Raw genomic sequence first — 20,886 nt, 5'->3', positions numbered from 1 at the left:
AAGTTTTCATGAAACACATTAATTTATCTTTAGTTTACACTAAGGCTATTAAGGTTTTCAGTCAGAAACGGAAGAAATTCATTGGTATAGGATGTATCAAACCTCATCTTTTAATATACACATACATAGCTGTAAGGGCCCAGTTCTCTCTGCTGGAAGACTCAGAGTGAAAATCAGTCAGAAAGGAAAATGTAGTAGAACAGACCATTCACAACCTTTGCTCAGAAGGGCAGAAAACTAATTCAGTGACTGTCCTGGGAACCTTGACTGGCTGACTACTTATAAAGCTGTTTCTCGGTCACTGTATCCCCACGATACAGGAATTGTGAATTCTTAGGATCAGCTGCCTACAGAGCCTCAAACTAAGTTCCCAAATGTCTTCAGCAAGTTAATGGAGTAATTTTTGCTTTAGATTACTAAAGAAGTTTTATTTTTCTTCAAAGATGCTGCCATAATACAGTGCAACAATCTTTACAATGTAATATAGCTACCTCTACAATGTATTATACGTATTCTTATTGATAATTGCTACATAAATTCTTATTGAATATGAATTCATATGAAGACAAGTCCTCAAACCACTTGAGAGTTTCCTTTTCATGTCTTACTGTAAGTCAGATTCTATTACAAGCAGATCAGTTAAGCAGTTCTGCCTGCAGATTGGCAGATACATTTCTAAAAGAAGTAAAAGTTTACATATTTATTTCCCATTTTTCTTTTTTTTGTAGAGGAAAAAAAACACTCAAAAAGCAGAAGTCAAGCATTCTAAGTTTTCCATGAGAAGGCCCTTGCATTTAGGCTACTGCTGAACAGGTTGAGTATCAGGAACTGTATGGTTATCATAGTATAGGATTCTGCTGGGCTTCAGGTAAAATCCAGAACCAGGCCCAAACGGCCATATTGCTTCCAGTCCTGAGCTGAATCACTCAGACGCAGCCTGAATATTATTTCAGAGTTATGAATCACTTTTTTCAAATTTCTCTACTTGTTCATACTGATGACTTCCCTACTCAAATCCTTCTAACTGGAACAAAAAACATTCACCCCTGTGCTACTGATGGATTGTCACTGTGAGGGGCTGCTACTGTGAGTAGTTCATGGCCGCGTGTTGCCTGAACAGCTGATGAGACCTGTCGGGGAGAGAAGTCATTGCTTCCTCAAGAACCTGCTAATCTTCTGAAAAGTATCTTTTGCAAATCTCAACCATTTAAACTTGAGTTAGGGTTGAAATATTCCTATCTTTGTATTGAAAGTATTTAGCACTGCTGAAAAATTCTCAGCAGAACTGCTTTCTATTGGATGGTATAGCTTCATTAATTTACCAGGATTTCAGAAGAACCCAAAGATTTTGATGACATTTTGCAATTAAGATTTACATAAAGAGAAAGGCATGAAAAAATCCATTTACACCATTAACTACTTCCACACTAGGTCAATATGTTGTACTACAATATTTCAACTTTGAAACAAAATGCTCCTGAATTCAGAAGTTTCGAATGTTCAGAAATTCTGGTCTTCAGAAAGTTTTTGTTCCCACTTGGAATAAAATCAATGGAAAAATTGTAATCACCTAATTTTTTTCCATGGGAATTTCCAACCATCCAAAAATAAAAAGCACTGGGTTCTTTCAATCTGCTTTCTGAGCTGCAGAACATGTTTGTTTCGTGTTCTCAATGTTCTATGATTAGTTATGTTACAAGAATAAAGATAGAGAAAAGGCAGTAAAGGCAGTATAGAGGTCATGGTAAAAGAGGATGGAGATGAGGAAGATCCATATAAGTAGAGAATTGTGACTCTGTCTTCGTCCATTTCTGATTCTCCTGAACATCCTTGCTGACACACACTTGTAGGATAGTTTAAGTTGAAAGGGACCTTCTAGGATTGCTTAGGCCAGTCATTACCTTATGACAAATTCTAGCTGGTTTTAAGGAAAGGTACTTAGTTTAGGCCAATTTTTGACAACTGGAATGTGGCAAAAAAAAAAAGAAACTTTTTGCTCAAAGAGAGGAGAGATAAAGCACAGCCTGGTAATCTACCAATATTCTTTCCAATTCTGTCTCCATTTTAACAATTTATTAATTTGTAAATCTTTCATAAGAACCCAAAGATTCTAAAAAATTACTCAAACAAAACAGCCACTGCCCCAAGGAAGGAAAAGGAAAATGAGGCTGACATAAAAGTGTGTACTGAAAACAATGAACCAAAGTATGTTTTTCTCTTCAAGAGATCCCAAAAGCTTCATCATTTTCTGTGCTGTTTCAGAAAAATGCATCTCAAAATCTGTACATTGCATGTAACTTAAAATAGTTACTAATACTGTTTATTATATTGAATTGCCACACCTCAGAATATTTATTATCAGATTGTTTACCCTGTATTTTACACACACAAATTATGCATCTTATCTCTAGTTATCAAAAAAATGTATGCACATGTAAATACATACACACATACCTGATTTAAAAGCAGCAGCTTCTCTTTCCTTTACATTTTTGGATTCCATTAACTGAGGCAAACAACCGCTTTCCCATGTATTTTCTGCAGCTAATAACTGTAAAATATGATAGTATTTCCTGTAATTTTTTGGAATTAAACAGGAATGCTGGGACTTTTTGAGACATTCAAATGTTAAACAGCTTCAAAACTTGAAAGATTTTATCTAATAATTTTTTGAAATATATTTATTACCAATCTTTGACAAAGCAGAATTCAATTAAACAGCTGCTTACCTTATTTTTGGATGACTGAGGCCTACAGGAATAAAGAAAAAAGAATAAATTAACCTAGTAGCAACTTTCTTAATAATAAATGTAATTGAAATCTTATAAACTTTTTACTCTGCTCTAAAATTAGCACAGAATTTTTCTTACATTGAGACAGTGTTAGCATGCTAGCATACATCTGTACTTGTTTGAATATCATCAGAAGACCAACTCGCCCTAACATTGCTCCAACTAATCAAGAAGAAGTCAGAAAAAAATTTACCACAACGTATCAGGAAATGTAAATCCCTGTAAAAGTTTATGCTCGGAAGGAACTCTACCAACTTTAAAAATCATGTCGGGACTTGATATCTATTTATACAGATAGTATATTTAATAGTATATTTAATATACTATTAAAAATACTGATCACTATAGCAGAGATTGAAGAATGGAAAAAAATCCCCACAAAACATATTTCCCTCTCCACAGACTGGGACACAATTTCTGGGCACTGTAAGGTACAGCAGCTCCCACTGATTCCACTCAGATTCAGAGGTGGATCAGCACTGCTAACAGTCACTGTGGACTTGGCAAACTGTGTGGAGATTCATGCACACTGAGATCTATCACGCACAGTCTATCTTGCAGTCTTTCATATAGCAATGAAGATAAAATGCAGAGCATTTTATTTAAATCTATTAAAAAAATAAGAGAGATACAAGGGAAAAGTACTGATGTTCATACTTTAACAAAAACTTTTAAAAGGTACATTGACTTTTAAATTTTACCATTTGAACTTCAAATAAGGGACACTTGAAACTATCTTTAAAGAATAAACGTGTCCAGTATGTAGCTGTAAATGCTGACTATCAGAAAAATTACTTTCAATTACAAAAGCAAAATGTTCATATTTTTCAAAACCTGCATGTTATTCATTCAACATTAAAGTGTAATTTTAATTAAAAAATAAATTGATTTTAAAGCTTAGGAAAAAAACCCCATAATAACAATAAAAGCAATCAGGCTTTTGCCTAGAGAGTTTCAAAGAGTAGTAATATTAAATACAGAACACTAATCATGGCAAATGAACACAAGTCTTAATTTTTATCAAATTTCAGAGTTTCTCAGAACACAGATTAATATTTCATAACTGAAATGAAGGAGAAAGCAGAGTTATTCTCAACAAGGTGACAATCCACGTGACTATAGGGAGGTGCTGCTTATTGCAGCTTATAAATCGCAACAGACTTGAATCTTAAATCTTTCTGTGGGTTTGCAAAGTCACGTGTAAGGAAATGTAGGCTGAGGAAGCCTGCAGGCACTCTGAGTGCAATCTCTCAGTGGCAGCACACTGTGGGTGTAAACATGCAACCACGGTGCTCGACCTGCCTCATCTTCCTGCGGAAGCTCAGGAGTGTGCTTCCAAGGGGCTCCCGCCCAAAGGCATTCAGACTACAAATAAACAACATTACATCCCTGCCTGGGTTCTGGCAATCAGCCTGGATGTTTTCAAACTTCACTGTCATCACCCAGAATAAAAAATGTGATAGCCAAATCATACTCTCTATGAAAAACAGGAGCATTTTGGCTTTTTGTTATATCCACATTGACTAAGTCAGTGCAAATGTACTTGAAAAAGTTTTCTCTCCCCATCTGATTGAGAGCATCTCTCTTGTCACTGGCAGGTCTTTTCATAGCCTTTGAATGTGGTTAGTTTCCTTATGGTCATTGGCTGATCATTTTTCAGTGGCAGCTCGTATAATTTTTTCCATTTGTCCCTTAAAATCAATGTCTAGGTGGTAGGGCATTCACCTATGACATAAAAGATCTTCTCCTTCCTGACAGGTATAATCCCACGTTACTATCCAGAAATGCACCCTAGGCACTGCCACAAGTTTGTTGTACTGTGATACGCTAATTCAGGAGGCTGATGCATCAGGCAAAGCAGGTATGAACTAAGATTTCACAACTTTTCAGAATACTGTACAGAATCGCTGCTTCATAATGTTAATGCAACCTGTATGAAATTAACATAGAAGATAACAAGAAGTACTTATAGCATTAAGGAATTGTCCTAAAATGTGGGAAAATTGAGAATAAAATCGAGGGAAAAGGACTGGGTTAATATGGGTACTGAAGGCAGAGATGCTGGGCAATTGCATTTCAAAACAGTGATTAGAACACTAAGTATTAGACAAGAACACCCATCATCAGGAACACCCATCATCAGCTCTACAGCCTCTCTTCCTAAATTAACACTATTCAGATTTTTTTACCTTGGCTGAACTACCAAAACTCAAAACTCCATTTCTGGAAAACTAGTGATTTGCTGAAAGCATTTAAGATCTAGTCCCCATAGATTCCTCAAACCATATTAAAACAATTGATGGTAACAAAAATATTTTAGTTATATATCAAAAAGAACCACGACTTTATAACTAAATTCAAGTCAGCGCGACACAACTTTTATTTTGACACTGACTATTTTAAAACACCTATACCAGCAAGGAGACAACAGCTGCACTAACATATTAGTACTTGGAAAGTAATAATATGTTCTAATACTTACTGTAGATGCAAAGAGCAAACTCTAGTAAGCTTTTCCAGCTCTTGGCCGCTCAGCTCTTTTGCAGAATTCCTCAGTGTTGTAACGGGGCTAGGAACTGCTGTTTTCCATTTTCTTTCTAAATGAAATAAAAATAATTGTTACTCAAAATATTATAAAAGTAGTATTTGCTTAACATAAAACATATAGTGGAAACTAATTAATTGAGAAATATTGACGACTTTTCTGTGTATGCTCTACAATCTTGTTTCAGAATACGCAAAATGGCATCCTATTCTTTCACAACACACTTTATTTTCATCACATCAGACTCACCAACCCTAACCCAAAAAGAAGCTCAAAACAACTGTGGATCAAAGTCTTAATTAATAAAATAAAGAATTACAAACTATTTGCATCTTTACCATAAAATATGTGCAAACAAATCTAAAGCAGGAATATTTTGCTTGTAACAAGCTCAAAGAAATTCTGATAGAAATGCTGCTTTTGCTATGTAACTTTTTAAATATGTATACTCTCTTGTTTAGAAGTACAAACTAAATTAACTCTTTCTTCTACGATATTAGTTTAGCTGGTACTCACCCCACTGCTCCTGTATGGAAGAAAGATTTGCAAGCAGCCGCTCATGATACAGTCGTTCAAGCTGAATGAACTTCATTGCCTTCTCATCTGAATGGAAGGTTAAAGAAAAATGGACACATCTCTGGATGTGTTATGATTTATTTATATTTAGCACCATATTTGAAAGAAAAGTCATTATGCACTTGAAATTTGAAATAAGTGAATCAAAATGAATAACGGCTAGAATCTAGATATCTGTGCAAGAAAGAAAAAAGCAGCAGACATGAAAACAGCAGGTAAGAAGTAAAATAAGTTGAGAAAAGTTCCAAAAACGAAAATTGTATTCTTTTCAGCAGCTACCTCTCCCCACATGCCCTAAGACCAACAAATGATTTTTCTAGAAAGAAACAAATGAAATGTTATCATGCTAATAACTCTTACCAAAAAAATGAAATCTCTGGGAAATGAAAAGCAAAACAATTACACAAATACTAGCAAGTATGTTTCAAGAAATACAATTATATGCCAAAAACCATGTCTAGCTGAAAAATATAGCTCCTCTCTACTGACCAGCTGGAGACAATATTAAAAAAAATTTCTCCACTTTAAACTTCCGAAAAATAGCCACCCCCTTTTCAACCACTGTATACAACACTGTTGCACTGCTGAGTTTACCTTTTGTCTTCCTGAAGATTCTGCTTAGTTTTCTTCTATATGAAGAAGTCTTTCCCCTCCCTTAGGGTTATCAATATATTCACAAAGGTATACTGATAGTCACATATTTTATAATACTCAGGATAATTCTAGCTCCACCAAGCCTAAGTTGTTAGTTGTGCTCTTTAAAGCCGTTTTACCAGCTATTCAAAACGAAATTCTACAATACAATGAGGATAGAGGTACAGTGAATGATGTTCTTAGTCACACAGAAAAAACACTTTCCATTATTCATGCTAATTAAAATAGTGGAGTAATTATTACAAAAACACAACCAGTACTTGTTATTCTTGTTAGCCTCATGCAACATATAAATAGCATGGCTTATGAACAACAATATTAATGGAGAGAATATTCCCTGCCTTCAAGAAATCTGTTATTAGAAACAGAATTACAGATCAGAGAGATAGCCTTAGAGGATCACAGCAACAAACTCTGAATTATTGTTAATATGAAGTTCCATGCTGGATGAATTAAAATGTTTGTCATGGATAATTAATACAGTGCAACATGATCAAGTAAGTTCTTTATTAACCTCAGGAAACTGATGGCTGCAAGTACAGAGGAGATATCCTTCATAAATATGTATTATATAGTGGTGTTGAATTCCACACATCAAGTGTACATTGCATTAAAAAATATTTCTTTTGATCAGCTTTAAATACAATGTCCTTCAATTAAAGTAACTTTGACGAAAGAGGAACTGTCTTTCTATCATGTTTTTTAAATTTTAAATTTACTGTATTTCCCCCAGCATTGCCATAATTTACAACAGAATTTTTCCATGCCTTTATCTTGAGCAGTGCATTTTGGATTTTCTGATGGATGCTTTAGAATTAGGATGACCAAGACAAAAGTGTAGTCTTCTAAGACAGTGATGGATACTGTATTTAAATATTGCTCTTATAATACTGCAACAGTTAGTTCTCTGGTTTTGTACTACAGGCTAAGATAATTTGCTAGGTTTCTTATTCCTTGTTATTTAGCGATTACAATTGCCTATTTGTCATATTTTGTATGTAACAAATTGCATAATAAAGAAATATTTTGTATGCACAAATTCCGTAATTTATGATGGATCTTAATGAATCACACATACCTTAAGGGCTTACCACTCTTGCTTCTTCTTTTTATAGCCTGACCATTTTCCCTTAAAAGCAAAGAGGAAATCCCAGTCCACTTTTTATAAAACTGTAATTTAACTTTAATGGTTAATATGATTATTCTCTCCCAAAATTACTGAAATATATCAGAGTAATTATCAGAGGTTTAACTATTAAAAGTTTTACCAAACATGTGAGTCAACAGTAAAGCGTTTGTCTTTTATGTGTTATCATGCCACATTATTTTAGTATTGTATAACAATTTCTACAAGTAAAAGGATACATTCCTCCTCTTGAAAATAGGTCTCGGCTATCTGCAAAGATAAAAAAAATAAATTAGGAGATCTATAATTTTCATGAGAGTGCTAAGGATATTATGTGAATTTTTTTATCATAGTTTTAAACCTGGTTTGCAGGTTCATATTTAGTTTGGGTAACATTTGAATGCTCAGACAAAATACATGTATTCTTATTCTAGGAAAAATGTTTTAAAAGAGTATCAAAAAACAAAGAAATATTAAGTCCTCTCACATAAATGGTTTTGCTCCAATGTTAGTGAGTTTTATGTTGCTACAACAAGAAAAATTATTTCAGAAACATTTCTAGTTATCATATTAAAAAGCTTTAAAATGACATAGCACAAAAGTACTGTGTTTAGTGAGATGAGTTCAAGAGTTTGTATTCTGTCACTCCCTTATCTTTGACCAAACTAAGATCATTGCTGTGCTCTCCTGAGCATTACACTGAAATGTGTTGAAATGGAAAAATGGAGGTTTCCTGATCGATGAGAAAAGAACAGTCTTCAGATAAAAGACACTAAAAATATTGCCTATCACCGCATTAGAAACATAACAATGAGTTATATCCTTTTTACAATAGATAATTACAACAAATATTTCAAATTCTGTGTAAAATAGGAATATTTGAAATTCATGAGATAAACATAAAAGGACTCAAGTTCTGAACTTTTTTCTGTATTACTTCTAGCCTATCCACAGGAGCCAGGCAATACCACTGCAGCAGCTTTGTGCCACCTCCTTTCCTGAAGCTGCTCTACTGTGTGAAAAAAAACTTGAAGATTCTCTACCTCATGTCACTAAGTTCATGCAGCCAGCTCAGAGAAAGCAAGCATCCACAGGCAGTCATAAAATTAATATATTTTTAATCAGAATTTCACTTTGACACTGGTGGGGAGTATCATAGAAAAGTTAGAGCTGATTCCTGGAAAGGAAAAGATGTAACACTGTATGGAAAAGCTAACGTAGTAACAAACTTTTTTCTTCCAATTCCTCCCTCTAGACAAATAATTTTTGAGAATTGCAACAACAACTTATTTGTGCTTGCTAGAAAACTGAGCAGGCTTTCACAGGAAGCTGAGGAATACTGACAGCTTTGTTTGGGCATGCAATGAAATACAAAAAATATAAACTTCAGAAGTAAAAATATTTTATTCTACAGAACTCTGCAGTATTGGTGATCTTTATAAGCAACTAATCAGTCTTCTGGGACAGTGAATGTTGGCAATTTTCCTATTTGCCATGCATGGTGAGGCAAGGGCCATGCTAGCAAAATGTGTCTAGAAATTGCAGGCACCCTAAGACCAGAATGTTCTGGTTGAGGCACCTCATAGATGATACTCCAATGACTTCGTGGGAGCACACAAAAATTCAGTCTCAAAATCTTTGGGACGTCAATTTAGATAATCATAATATGAAGAGCTTAATAAGCAGGCACTTTTGTAAAAGTCTAAAGGTGATTGCTCAAAAAATACAGTAACTTGATAGAGGAATCTAGGTTACAAATTGTATTTTCCTGCCTCTCAGCTTCATTACTAACCAGTAGACCATTCTGAGCCTGGTACCTTCAAACGAGAATCGGTAAGTGATTTCTAAGATTCTTTATTTGTACATTTTGTCTGCATTCCACAGTAGTCTTCTAAGGATTTCTGGAGCTGTCAAAGCTCTTTTTCTATGTTTTATATATAAATTAGATTCTGTAACAAATGCTAAACAAATCAAATTAATCCCATTCAAGACAGGAAAAAAAAAATCACATCCTATTTTAATTAAAAGTTAAACCTTAGAACAGTCCCTAATATCCCACAGCCTTTCAATACTCAATATAGGCTTCCCACTAACACCACAGATTGTTAATACTCCAGAACATCCAACACAGCTCTTGATTTTACATTGAATTTTATCATACAGAATAAAACCAGAATGTGATAGAGTATTTGCTAGACTTGGTATAAAAAAAGTTACTAGCAGGTTGTATTAACAATCTAAAAAAAAAAAGACTGAAGATGACAGGTTAATTCACTGGAAAAGGAAAAAAATTCTTAATAGATTTACTTTACGTGAATGATAAATTTAAAATCCTTTCCTCCTCTGCCCTCCCCACAATTAAAAAACATGTTATGATCCTTATAAGTTCTGCTAGCTTGCTTTCAAACAGTCCATTCAAAATGCTTGGTATTTCTTAGGAAAAAAAAAAAGATGGTGCTTGAGTGCATGTTTGAATCTGGAAATGCAGATTCTGTCACAGTTCCTGTATGACTTTCAAAATGTTGTTACCCTTAGGGTGTGGCTTAGTCATCTAAAACCAACAAACAAGATTTCATCTCCATCACGTTCGATGACACTCCTCGGTGTCTGTAAAGTGTTTTGAAGTTTTTGCTCTGTGTTGTTTTCCAAAAATGCCCTTTGTACTGACTCATGAATGACCACCAAATTCAACGTGTCTAAAAGTATAAATTGTTAACCCGAAAGCTAAGTTTCACATAAGTTAAGGAACAGTATCAAATACCTTTGCTGAAGCACAGATTAGAAAAAAATAATTTAAAATTCTACGTCAAATGTAAATTATCTATAACATGCAACAACTGAAGAGAAACCTCTTTCTCAAATACTATCACTTATTTGTATCAAAGAGAATAAGAATGCAGGAGTGTTATTGCAGTTTAGAAATTTAAAATATCAAAATCATCCAATTTCCCAAAATAAAGACAATCCAACTAAGTCAAATCAGGCATGTGTAATATCTACATATTACCCATATTAGACATCACAGCCAAACGAAAACTCTTCCAGTCCACTCTTAGTCTGACACAACTATGCTATGAATTAATACTGCATTAAGTCCTATCCACATAATTCTTCTGCATCATAACCTCCAGAAAAAAACCTACACACTGGCCAGTTAATAAAAAGATTGCTTTTCAAACCACGCTGTTTTTCCTTTGATCTTACAGGTTTGGCAGCTGTGCTTATATAAAGTTATACACTTGGAATCCTAGCATTCATGCATGAAAGAAGTCTGCAACAGTAAAAACAACTCCAGGTTTAAAATGTTATTTACATATTTGCTCTCTTGTACCTATACCAGCATCTTACAAACCATATTTAATTTATACTGAAGAGTGATTTTCCTAAATTCCCGCCAAACTAGAATTTCATCATTTAGGGAATTAGAAAACCCATCCTTAAGAGTTTCCTTTATCTGCAGAATATACTTAAAACGCAATTTATAATTTAACAAATATTACAAGACCTTAAGGAGATATTTGCCTTGACCATCTGTTATACATCAAAATATCCAAGTCCATGGTATGTGTTGCATTTATTGCCTTTTTTCCTTACGAATAAAGTCTCAAATAAAAACCAAATTTGATGCAGTAACCCATAATCACAGGAAGTACCTGATGTAGACACAGGGGCAGTATCTTTGAATCCATCTGCTCAACCTCTTCACGGAGCAAAGAGAAAAGAGATTGCAACATTTGATTTTGTTCCTTTGGGTGAAAGTTCTCCTTTGCTTCAACAGCCCCTTCAGCCTGCACAGAATCTGTATCTGTAATAGGAGTATTTTCCTCCTTGATTGCTGCGGTTCCCGCTGTAGAAACTCCTTTAAAAAGGACAAGTACTTGGATTAGGATTCAGAAAAATACAACAAGTTAGTTGGTTTTTTTTTTTAGGAAATTTCAATATAGAAGCCAATATAAAAACCTAGCATCTTAAATAACATCCCTGCAAGTAAACAAAATACTGTCCTTGTCAAAATTAATTATGACAGGTCTGTCTCACTGTCAGCTCACCTACCTGAAAGAACACAGTAACATACATCAGATATTTTTGTACACTTCTAACTGGGACCCTGCTTTAACTTAAGGGTGAAAAAAGCCAAACCAAAACACTTAGACTAAAAGTGTTCCACAGAGTTGTTAATAAGAGACCAGGATGATATAAAAAGATATTGTGTTGTGACTAGTGTTGCACTTTTAGCTAAAAAATCAATACTCAGATCCAAGTAGTCAAATTTCTACATTAAGACTCAATTGTAGTACAGCAGAGACAGAAAGTAGAGTTGTTTATAACAGAGTTTTGCTCAAAAAGGGCAAAAGGCAGATAGGTGAGGACAGTGTGAATGAGGTTCTCAGTTTGTGTCTCTACTCCTGCCAAGCACCTTGTATAAGGAGGTGGCCTGAGGATAGATAGATGCATGGAAGAAAGGAAAATTCGACCAGTTCCTGTTCTGGTGATAACACAGTGACAAGATCTTAAAGGATAGAAAGAAGCAGATGATGATAGTGGGGGATTCTACTGGGGGACTGTCCAGCTGAGTGAAAAGGAAGACCCCCCCCTAGACAGTTGGACAGTTTGTTTGAGAGTCCAGGGAAGGAGTCAGTAGAGCTGATTTATGTTGGTAACAATGACATCTAAACTGAATTTAGATTCCAGAACTTCTTGCTAGACAGAAAACTCGTCTGTCAGTGGTACATTCCCTGGCAGTTCAGTCTTGCCTGTCTTCAATTTTATAGAAGTCAAAAAAGTCAAGCAAGCAAGTGGAGGATATATGAAGGATAAAAATATTACAGGAAAAATTTTCTGGGTGCAAATCCCATATTTTATTGTTAGAAATGTAATATTTGTAGTGTATTTCTGATCATTAATAAGATAGTTATGAGAAAATGTTAAATGAGATTAAGGAAGAAGTGTAGAGCAGTAGTAGTGACAGTAGTGGTGGGAGAAATCAACTACCCACATACTGACTGGATCAGTTTCTCACGAAGATCAGGGAATACCTGTAAGGTTCCTATAACACACAGTCTATGAGCAACCAGAAAACTATAGCTGATTCCACCAATGAATGAACACTTTTTTTCCCCAGTAAACAATATTGAATTTGACACACTTACATGGAACTGCACTTTTAAAAAAATCCCATAATTTTTAAAAACAATTTAGAGAAGTTGGCCACAGAAATGTACACAATAAGCTTTTATAAATTCAAGTTATGATGAGTATGTTATTGTTCCCCAGCTATATCTGTTTTCTGAAAATCATGTTATCATTTAAAAGCAGGACAGGTGGGGGCACTGTTTCAAGTAACCACCACACTTTGCGTCTACAGCTTGGGTACTGGGTTTCAGACCCCCCTGTGTTTATTGCAACTGAGACCCTATAGTGATGATTCAGGTTTAAGATTTAGGGCAGTAGAAAGGCATTAGCTTGTCCACTGAAGGCTCCACTGTTTTACTTTTGGTTATTTTAAACTCTTTACTAAGTAAACTACCCAGGTCAGGAGTACTTATAATCTCTGTGGGTGGCTATTTTCACAGGGCTTCCTGCCAGAAAAAATATGGGTGTAACTTAATGTTGCTTTTTCAATATTAATGCACATCTCTGATTTTCCGGTATTTATTTGGGCTTCCTGTGGGCCAGAAGCAACAAGAGACAAAACTAGATGTAAGATACAAGCCAGGAAATACTTCTGGAGATGGAATTAGGGCTGTCTTTAAAAATATAGCCTCCTGTTCAACACATGATCATGAAACCAGAAAAGAGAGTCCACATGTTCTGGGAAACTCGAAACACCTCAGAAAAACAAATAAAGAAACCAAATGTCACTTCAAACTGCACTTCATTAAGCAGTTAATAATCACCTGTCATATCAAAACATGAACATTGACTGAAACATGCTCAATAGCAACTGTAATGAAAAGCCTTAATTACAATGTTATGATGATACTGTTGCTAACACATAAACTGTATCTATAGTTGAGCTGTCACTCACTTGGAATCAAATTTTGCCCTCAAATTACTTCCCTGATTCTGAAAACAAGACGTTACAGTCATTCAAGTTAATTCTACGTTGTTTGATTTTTAATACAAGACAACATTTGTGCCTTAGTAGCACTATAACAAAGAATTTTTATTGTGACACTTAATAATGCTATTTCACCATAAAGGTGTGATGGGCTAAGATTCCTATTTATTTTTTCTCCCTCTTCTTGAAAACAATGCTACTTTTTCCTGGAATCATGCAAACTAAAGCAGATTAATTTTTTTTTTTTTTTTTACTAAAGACTGGTATCTTACATATATTTCTGATTTTTTAATAAGGAAGGATTAACTTTCTCACTTTATAAAGCATTGATATCTACTCCATAGTAGAATGGAAGCAAAACTTCTATGAAAATACATGTAGAAATACACAGAAGGTACCAGTGGCCAGAGCATTCACTAGGCACAAGACAGAGAGCTAGGTTCAAGTTTTTGCTCTGCCAGGCTCACAGATGTTTCAACTGACATCTTCTATGCCCAGCTGAGTGTGCCAATGTTTCCTAAGACATGAGGAGAAGCAAACTTTCTTATAATTTCCCCAAGAGTTCACAGAAGCAGCCCCATGTTTGCAAAAAGGTCAAATTTTGTGAATAAAAATGACAAACACATACTTCAGTATGCCTCAGATTTTTTTTATCAGTACTGCAATTATATGAAATTAAGGTGTGCTTGCCACCCGCCTGAGAATCAGTCAGAGGTACAAGTATGAGGCATTTCCTATCAAAATATAATTATGGATATTGTCCTCTGTTTTTCAATTGAATTTTAATTTTCACATTCAGAAGCATTAGCTCAAGTCACCAGTAACAAGTTTCTAGTACAGAAAACATATGGCAATCTCTTTTTTTAAACATTCTTTGGTACTCAATATCAGAAAGCTGGTTCAGACTGATTCATTCAAGAACTATTTTAAAAAAACCCCACCAACAAGTATTTAAAAACCATTCATTTTTAAGAAAAGAGATTTTAAGACAAAAGTGTTGGTGTTAAAGATATAGCTTTAATTGAGTAAACCCCAAATTTTGTTTAGCGTGGCACAGAACCCTAAACAAAATATCATTGCTTGAATTTTCATATAATTTGACTAACTTATATTCATATATTTCATTTGCTTCAACACCAAATCCATCCCAACCACGACACTTCCTTCCTTCCTCCACCTTCAAGCTGCTTCAAGAAATAAGTTGAATAATTTATAGGAAAAGTGTATGTTGCAGAATTTAACTTGGGGAAAAAAGATTCAGTGCAAGTTACCACGCTATAGTACGTTAAGGAATTACACACTGATTTTACAATATTAAGTTACTGGTTAAGCCAGGGCCGATGTTTTGAAAAAAGATGACCTTATTTTCAGAGAACAGGGGTAATTTCAAGTCCACATTTGCAAAAATACATTGAAGCAGATGACGCTTCATGAATCACTATCTCTACTGCACTTAAGTTAGTATGGTTCATTACAAGGAATCACAGTATGACTAATCACCAGAGTTTAAATTCATCAATTTAAATTTACATCAGTTCTTTGATCACCAGTCCTCCTTAAACATAGATAATCATAGTATATATTCAAAACTATAATTAGGATACAAAAGAATGTGAGAAAAAATGGGATGTAAAAGCTACAGACTTGTCAATTTACTCTAATAATTCTGTTGCAGCATCAAGAGAGCTAAAAGGAGGTGCTTCTTCAAACTATAAATAAATGTAAATCTTTGAACTACTTACTCTAGGACACTGAAATGGATGCAAGAAACCAACTGTAAGTCAGGTGACAAATGCACTCTAAGGTATTACAGTCTATCAATTCCCACTTGGTAAAGTCCTGAATGAATAATTGTAGATTGTAGATGTCAAGCAGAACATGAGAACAAATCACTACATCTCTGCCTTGCCCTTATACTCTCACCTACACATCCCCTATTGGCCACTGTCAGAGGAAATGTTGAACCATAACACATGCAATGCAATAACTTAGTTTGAGATTCCACCTTGCATGTCTGGTGCTCTGCTGTCACTCACTCGGGGTTCTTCCCCTCTAGTTTGATTATTCTCTCCTTTAAGTCTTAGTACAAAGACATGTACCAACTAGTACCAAAACTAGTACTAGAACCAAAGCTACTTTGGTTCTTTTACATAGAGGGATACTCAGGAATCATTTAAAAAAGCTGGTATTGGAAATGAAATGGAAGATTGTCACTAAAATAAAGACATTTGCAACATCAAGAAATCATGACACAGTCACTGCATTGTGTGAAAACAGAAGAACCATCAGAGGAGAGTATCTAAAAAGCTAGATGTATATTAGCCCATAAACAATGGGAGATACAAAGTAATTTTATATTTTGATCTTCCCCCACAACAATCAAGGTCCTTTATTAATAAAGTAGTAAGAGTTTATTCATAACAATTCAACAAAACTCTAAATAATTTTGCAGGCAGGATGTTCTCTTGTGTGGTATTTTACATTCCTGGATTTTTCCATGGAATTTTCTATTATTTCAGAAATCTGTTTTTTGTCTTAAAACTTCATTCTGCTGTGGACAGCTCATTTTGTGGTATTTCTGCATCAGTTCATTGCATTTATCAACAAGAATACAAACTAATGGAGAGAGACTACAAGCAAAGTTTAACTTTCAGTGTTCAGGTGAGGTTTTTTCCTTTTCTTCCTCTCACTGTGCATCAGATACCTCTGTCCACACACATGTATAACTTTTCACCAACTTGTTTTTTGTTATTACCATCATACAGATGATTGATTCTCAATTACTTCTGCTAATCTCATTTTAAATATTTTATGCTATTATTAAACCTTAAATCTACAGATTAAATAAATACTTATTAAATGGTGCGGAAAGGTATTGAGAAATTATTCTCCCTGTTATGACAGATTTCAAAATGCTCTTATCTCCACAAGAAAATATAATTTTTCTTTTCTAGATTTTGTCTGTATGTACAAGATATGGAATGCAAGGCTTCCTTCTTTTCCCATCTTCACCTATTTTATCATCTGTTAAAATCATAATCAGTTTTCAGATTAGGTTACAAAAGACTTGCCATTTATAAGGAAAATTGTAATCTATTTTAAAATGCATGAGGGAAAAAAAGTAGGCACGAACCAGTTTTTCCAAGTAGCTTTCAAAGAAACCTATGCATGAAACATGTTGATTTCAATCAACATATTTACTGCACTATGACACATAAGATTTAGAATGGACGGGAAAAACCTAATATAATAACACACTGTGTTACAAGAAATCCTACTCCTTCAAAAAGGGAAGAAGAATCTCACTTAAGGACATATAATAAACATCACAGTTTCCTTATCCAATTCATATCCAAAATCTCTAACGAAAAAGTAACATCAAAAATTGGTAGGAACACATTTTTTAACAGTTCATTACCCAAAACACACATCCTAGGACTATCTGTTAAGCTTTGAAAAATGTAAGTAAATTTTGACAACAGCAGGCCAGGATCAAACTATTTGGTACTCGTAACAAAATTTCAAATCTTGACACTGGATCAAGACACAAAAATCTTCCACTTGATCACAATGTTCAAATGAATAAACCATATTACTTGAATTCTGTCTATTTTGATTTGGAAGTCAGCCCAATTTCCATATTGAAACCGTGTACCTCCCTCTACTCCTGTTTACTTGATGTGTTAAACTTTCTACATAGCCACTATTTAAATACAGAAGGTGAAAACATCTACATCTGAAGCTGACTAAAAACTATTAGCACTTCTGGGGAAAAAAAAGTAAAATCAAACCTTTAGTGAAATGCTAAAAAAAAGTAGTATGACAACAAAAATATAATTTTCTTATTAACTCACAGATTTAAACTACAGTGTTATTTTTTAAGTAAACAGAACAAGAACTTTTTAAATAAAGTACCTTTAGACTTTTTACTGGAGCTTCTTTTGCTTCTTGGACTTCTTTTTCCACCTGGCTGTTTTTCTGTAATAGGCTTTTCCTCCAGCTGAGGGTCCATATGGACATTTACAGATCTCCTCTCAGTCTCACTTTCCGTACAGCTTGGGGTACAGTCTCCACTGTCCATATTCTCATTATTATTGATGTTGTCCTGTTCACCTTTATCCTGTCGTCCCATAGCAATGCTGCTACTGGTCAGAACTTCATTTCCATCACTGTCAAGTTGATTTTCATTTTCGTCAGCTGAAGGAAACAAATGAGATGCCAAACTTTCTACCCTACAGTTAGCAGTAAGACTGTCCTTTGAGTCTATTTGTAGATCATTCGGTGGAAATTCGCTGTCATCCATTAGAACGTTACTTGTTGAATCCCTTAATCTCTCTCCAGATATTTTTAAACCTAAAATATAGAACCACAAGAAGCATTTATAATATATATAATAGATAAACAACCTCAGCCAATGCCAACCAATAATCACATTAGCCAAGTGATACAGTTTAAAAGTGTGGGGAATTTCTTTCATACAGTAATGCACTGAGTCATTTAAAATCTTAAATATTTTTGTATTGCATACAAAAAAAACTTATAAAGTCATACTTCTACCCAGTTATAATTGGTTCCAATTACCTATTCAATAGTACAGCTGATATTTACAGCAATGCTCAGTGTTACAGCTGAGGTAATAAGAAAATCAAAAAGATAAACAGAAGCCACCCTATTGCCCTCTCCCCCCCATTTTAAATCCATGGCTAAAACAAAAGCATTCTTATCACATAAGATCACAGGTTGCCTGAAATAAAAATAAACCAGGGAGGAATAAAAGCAGAACAACATTTAATTCTGCCAGTGATGGTTATCAGATCAAACTTGCAGATAGATTAACTCTGTTTCAAGAATTAAATGCAAGTAAACCTGTTTATTGACTCAAATTGTCACACTATTTTCAAGAAAACATTCAACATGTCTTCAGTACACACAGAAGCAGATGGTTTGATAATAAAAAACCTAATCCCCCACCTACTCTCAGCAGGAGTCAATTTTCCCTTTTTGTGAACATGCAACTATAATCAATGCTGCAACTAAACACATTCATGAACAAAAAAGGGTAACTTAGCAGAAGAGCTACATGTTACTCGTATAGGACTATTATTGTATCAGTTCCTATCTTTAGCCTTTAGAAGCACGGCAATACTGGTGGTCCAACTCAGCAATTACATACATGAAACACAGATCCATTATGTACATCTCACTAGATTTATCTCACTTGTTTTAAATAGTGAAGCCAGCAATCAGCAAGCGCTTCTGTATTATAGAAGAGCTTAAATAAGCCTCCTACAGCAGCTTCCTATGCTTTCCTTTACATGAAAAAACATTTCAGGATACCTGTCTTCACCAGTCTTTCTTAACTCTTATGACCTGGTATACACGACTGAAGCAAATGAAATACACACTTGCTAAATACGCAAGATAATGTTTCATTTTACTTGCTAGAAGAATTTAAATTGTAGAAAAATTGAAAAAAAAGTCCTAAAGAATAAGTAGGTTTTCCTTCATACATAGAAACATGTCTCTGATAAAGATTACTAAAAGGATTTTCCCAAAATTATTTATCTACCATCTTAATAGTTGCTAAAAGGACTGGGAGGAAAAAAAAAAAAGAAACATCACTCCTATCTTAGAAAGGGACAAGAAGGAGGATTCAGAGAGCTACACGCTGCTCTACTTCACCTCAGTCCTTTGAAGGTGACACAGCAAGTTATCCCAGAAACCATTTTCAAACACACGAAGGACATCAAGAGTAGTAAGCATGGATTTATGATGGGTAAGTGATGCTTAACCAACTTCACAGGCTTCTACAGAAAAGTGGCTTGCTTAGTGGAGGAGAGGAGAATAATGGATGCTGTTTACCTTGACTTTGGTAAGGCTTTTGACACTGTCTCCAATAACATCATAGAATCATAGAATCATAGAATCAGCCGGGTTGGAAAGGACCTCTGAGATCATCAAGTCCAACCCTTGATCCAACACCACCGTGGTTACTAGACCATGGCACTAAGTGCCACATCCAGTCTCATCTTAAAAACCTCCAGGGACAGAGAATCCACCACTTCCCTGGGCAGCCCATTCCAATGCCTGATTACCCTCTCTGTAAAGAATTTCTTCCTAATATCTAACCTAAATCTCCCTTGGCACAGCTTAAGACCATGCCCTTGTCTTACTCCTGGTTGCCTGTGAGAAGAGACCAACCCCCACCTGGCTACAACCTCCTTTCAGGGAGTTGTAGAGAGTGATGAGGTCTCCCCTGAGCCTCCTCCAGGCTGAACAGCCCCAGCTCCCTCAGCCTCTCCTCACAGGACTTGTGCTCGAGTCCCTTCACCAGCCTTGTTGCTCTTCTCTGGATCTGCTCCAGCACCTCAATGTCCTTCCTGAACTGAGGGGCCCAGAACTGGACACAGTACTCGAGATGTGGCCTCACCAGTACTGAGTATAGGGGAAGAATCACTTCCCTGGACCTGTTGGCCACACTGTTCCTGATCCAGGCCAGGATGCCATTGGCCTTCGTGGCCATCTGGGCACACTCTGGCTCATGTTCAGCTTCCTGTTGATTAGAACCCCCAGGTCCCTCTCTGCCTGGCTACTCTCCAGCCACTCTGTCCCAAGCCTGTAGTGCTGCATGGGGTTGCTGTGACCAAAGTGCAGGACACGGCACTTGGCCTTGTTGAACCTCATCCTGCTGGAATCAGCCCAACTCTCCCACCTGTCCAGGTCCCTCTGCAGAGCCCTCCTGCCTTCCAGCTGATTGACACTCCCCCCCAACTTAGTGTCATCTGCAAATTTGCTGATAGTGGACTCAATCCCCTCATCTAAATCATCAATAAAGATATTAAACAGAACTGGGCCCAACACTGATCCCTGGGGGACACCACTAGCGACCAGCTGCCAACTGGATGCAGCCCCGTTCACCAGCACTCTCTGGGCCCAGCCCTCCAGCCAGTTCCTAACCCAGCACAGAGTGCCCCTGTCCAAGCCGTGGGCTGCCAGCTTTTTCAGAGGAATGCTATGGGAGGCAGTGTCAAAGGCTTTGCTGAAGTCCAGGTAGACACATCCACAGCCTTCCCGTCATCCGCCAGGCAGGTCACCTGGTCATAAAAGGAGATCAGGTTGGTCAGACAGGACC

At 35.7% G+C, this 20,886-nt stretch overlaps 1 protein-coding gene across 6 annotated transcripts in view; it reads right to left on the bottom strand.

Moving 5' to 3' along the window:
- Positions 1-20,886, bottom strand: part of CNST (consortin, connexin sorting protein) — a 49,233-nt gene that overhangs the window by 16,208 nt on the left and 12,139 nt on the right. For 3 of the 6 annotated variants that reach the window (XM_027657291.1, XM_027657295.1, XM_027657294.1), the window contains 7 exons: positions 17,670-18,107; positions 11,347-11,552; positions 7,933-7,963; positions 5,854-5,940; positions 5,275-5,389; positions 2,730-2,751; positions 2,455-2,551 (listed from right to left, as the gene is read on the bottom strand). In XM_027657291.1, the coding sequence (XP_027513092.1) occupies positions 2,455-2,551; positions 2,730-2,751; positions 5,275-5,389; positions 5,854-5,940; positions 7,933-7,963; positions 11,347-11,552; positions 17,670-18,057 (946 nt within the window). In that variant the 5' untranslated portion in view covers positions 18,058-18,107. The other 3 variants (XM_027657296.1, XM_027657292.1, XM_027657293.1) reach the window with 3 other exon arrangements.

Source organism: Corapipo altera, unplaced genomic scaffold, assembly GCF_003945725.1.
Source record: "Corapipo altera isolate COAL_440 unplaced genomic scaffold, ASM394572v1 2c, whole genome shotgun sequence".
In the NCBI taxonomy this organism is placed as follows: domain Eukaryota; kingdom Metazoa; phylum Chordata; class Aves; order Passeriformes; family Pipridae; genus Corapipo; species Corapipo altera.
The sequence above is the reverse complement of the archived record's forward strand: the minus strand, read 5'-3'. Positions and strand labels throughout refer to the sequence as shown.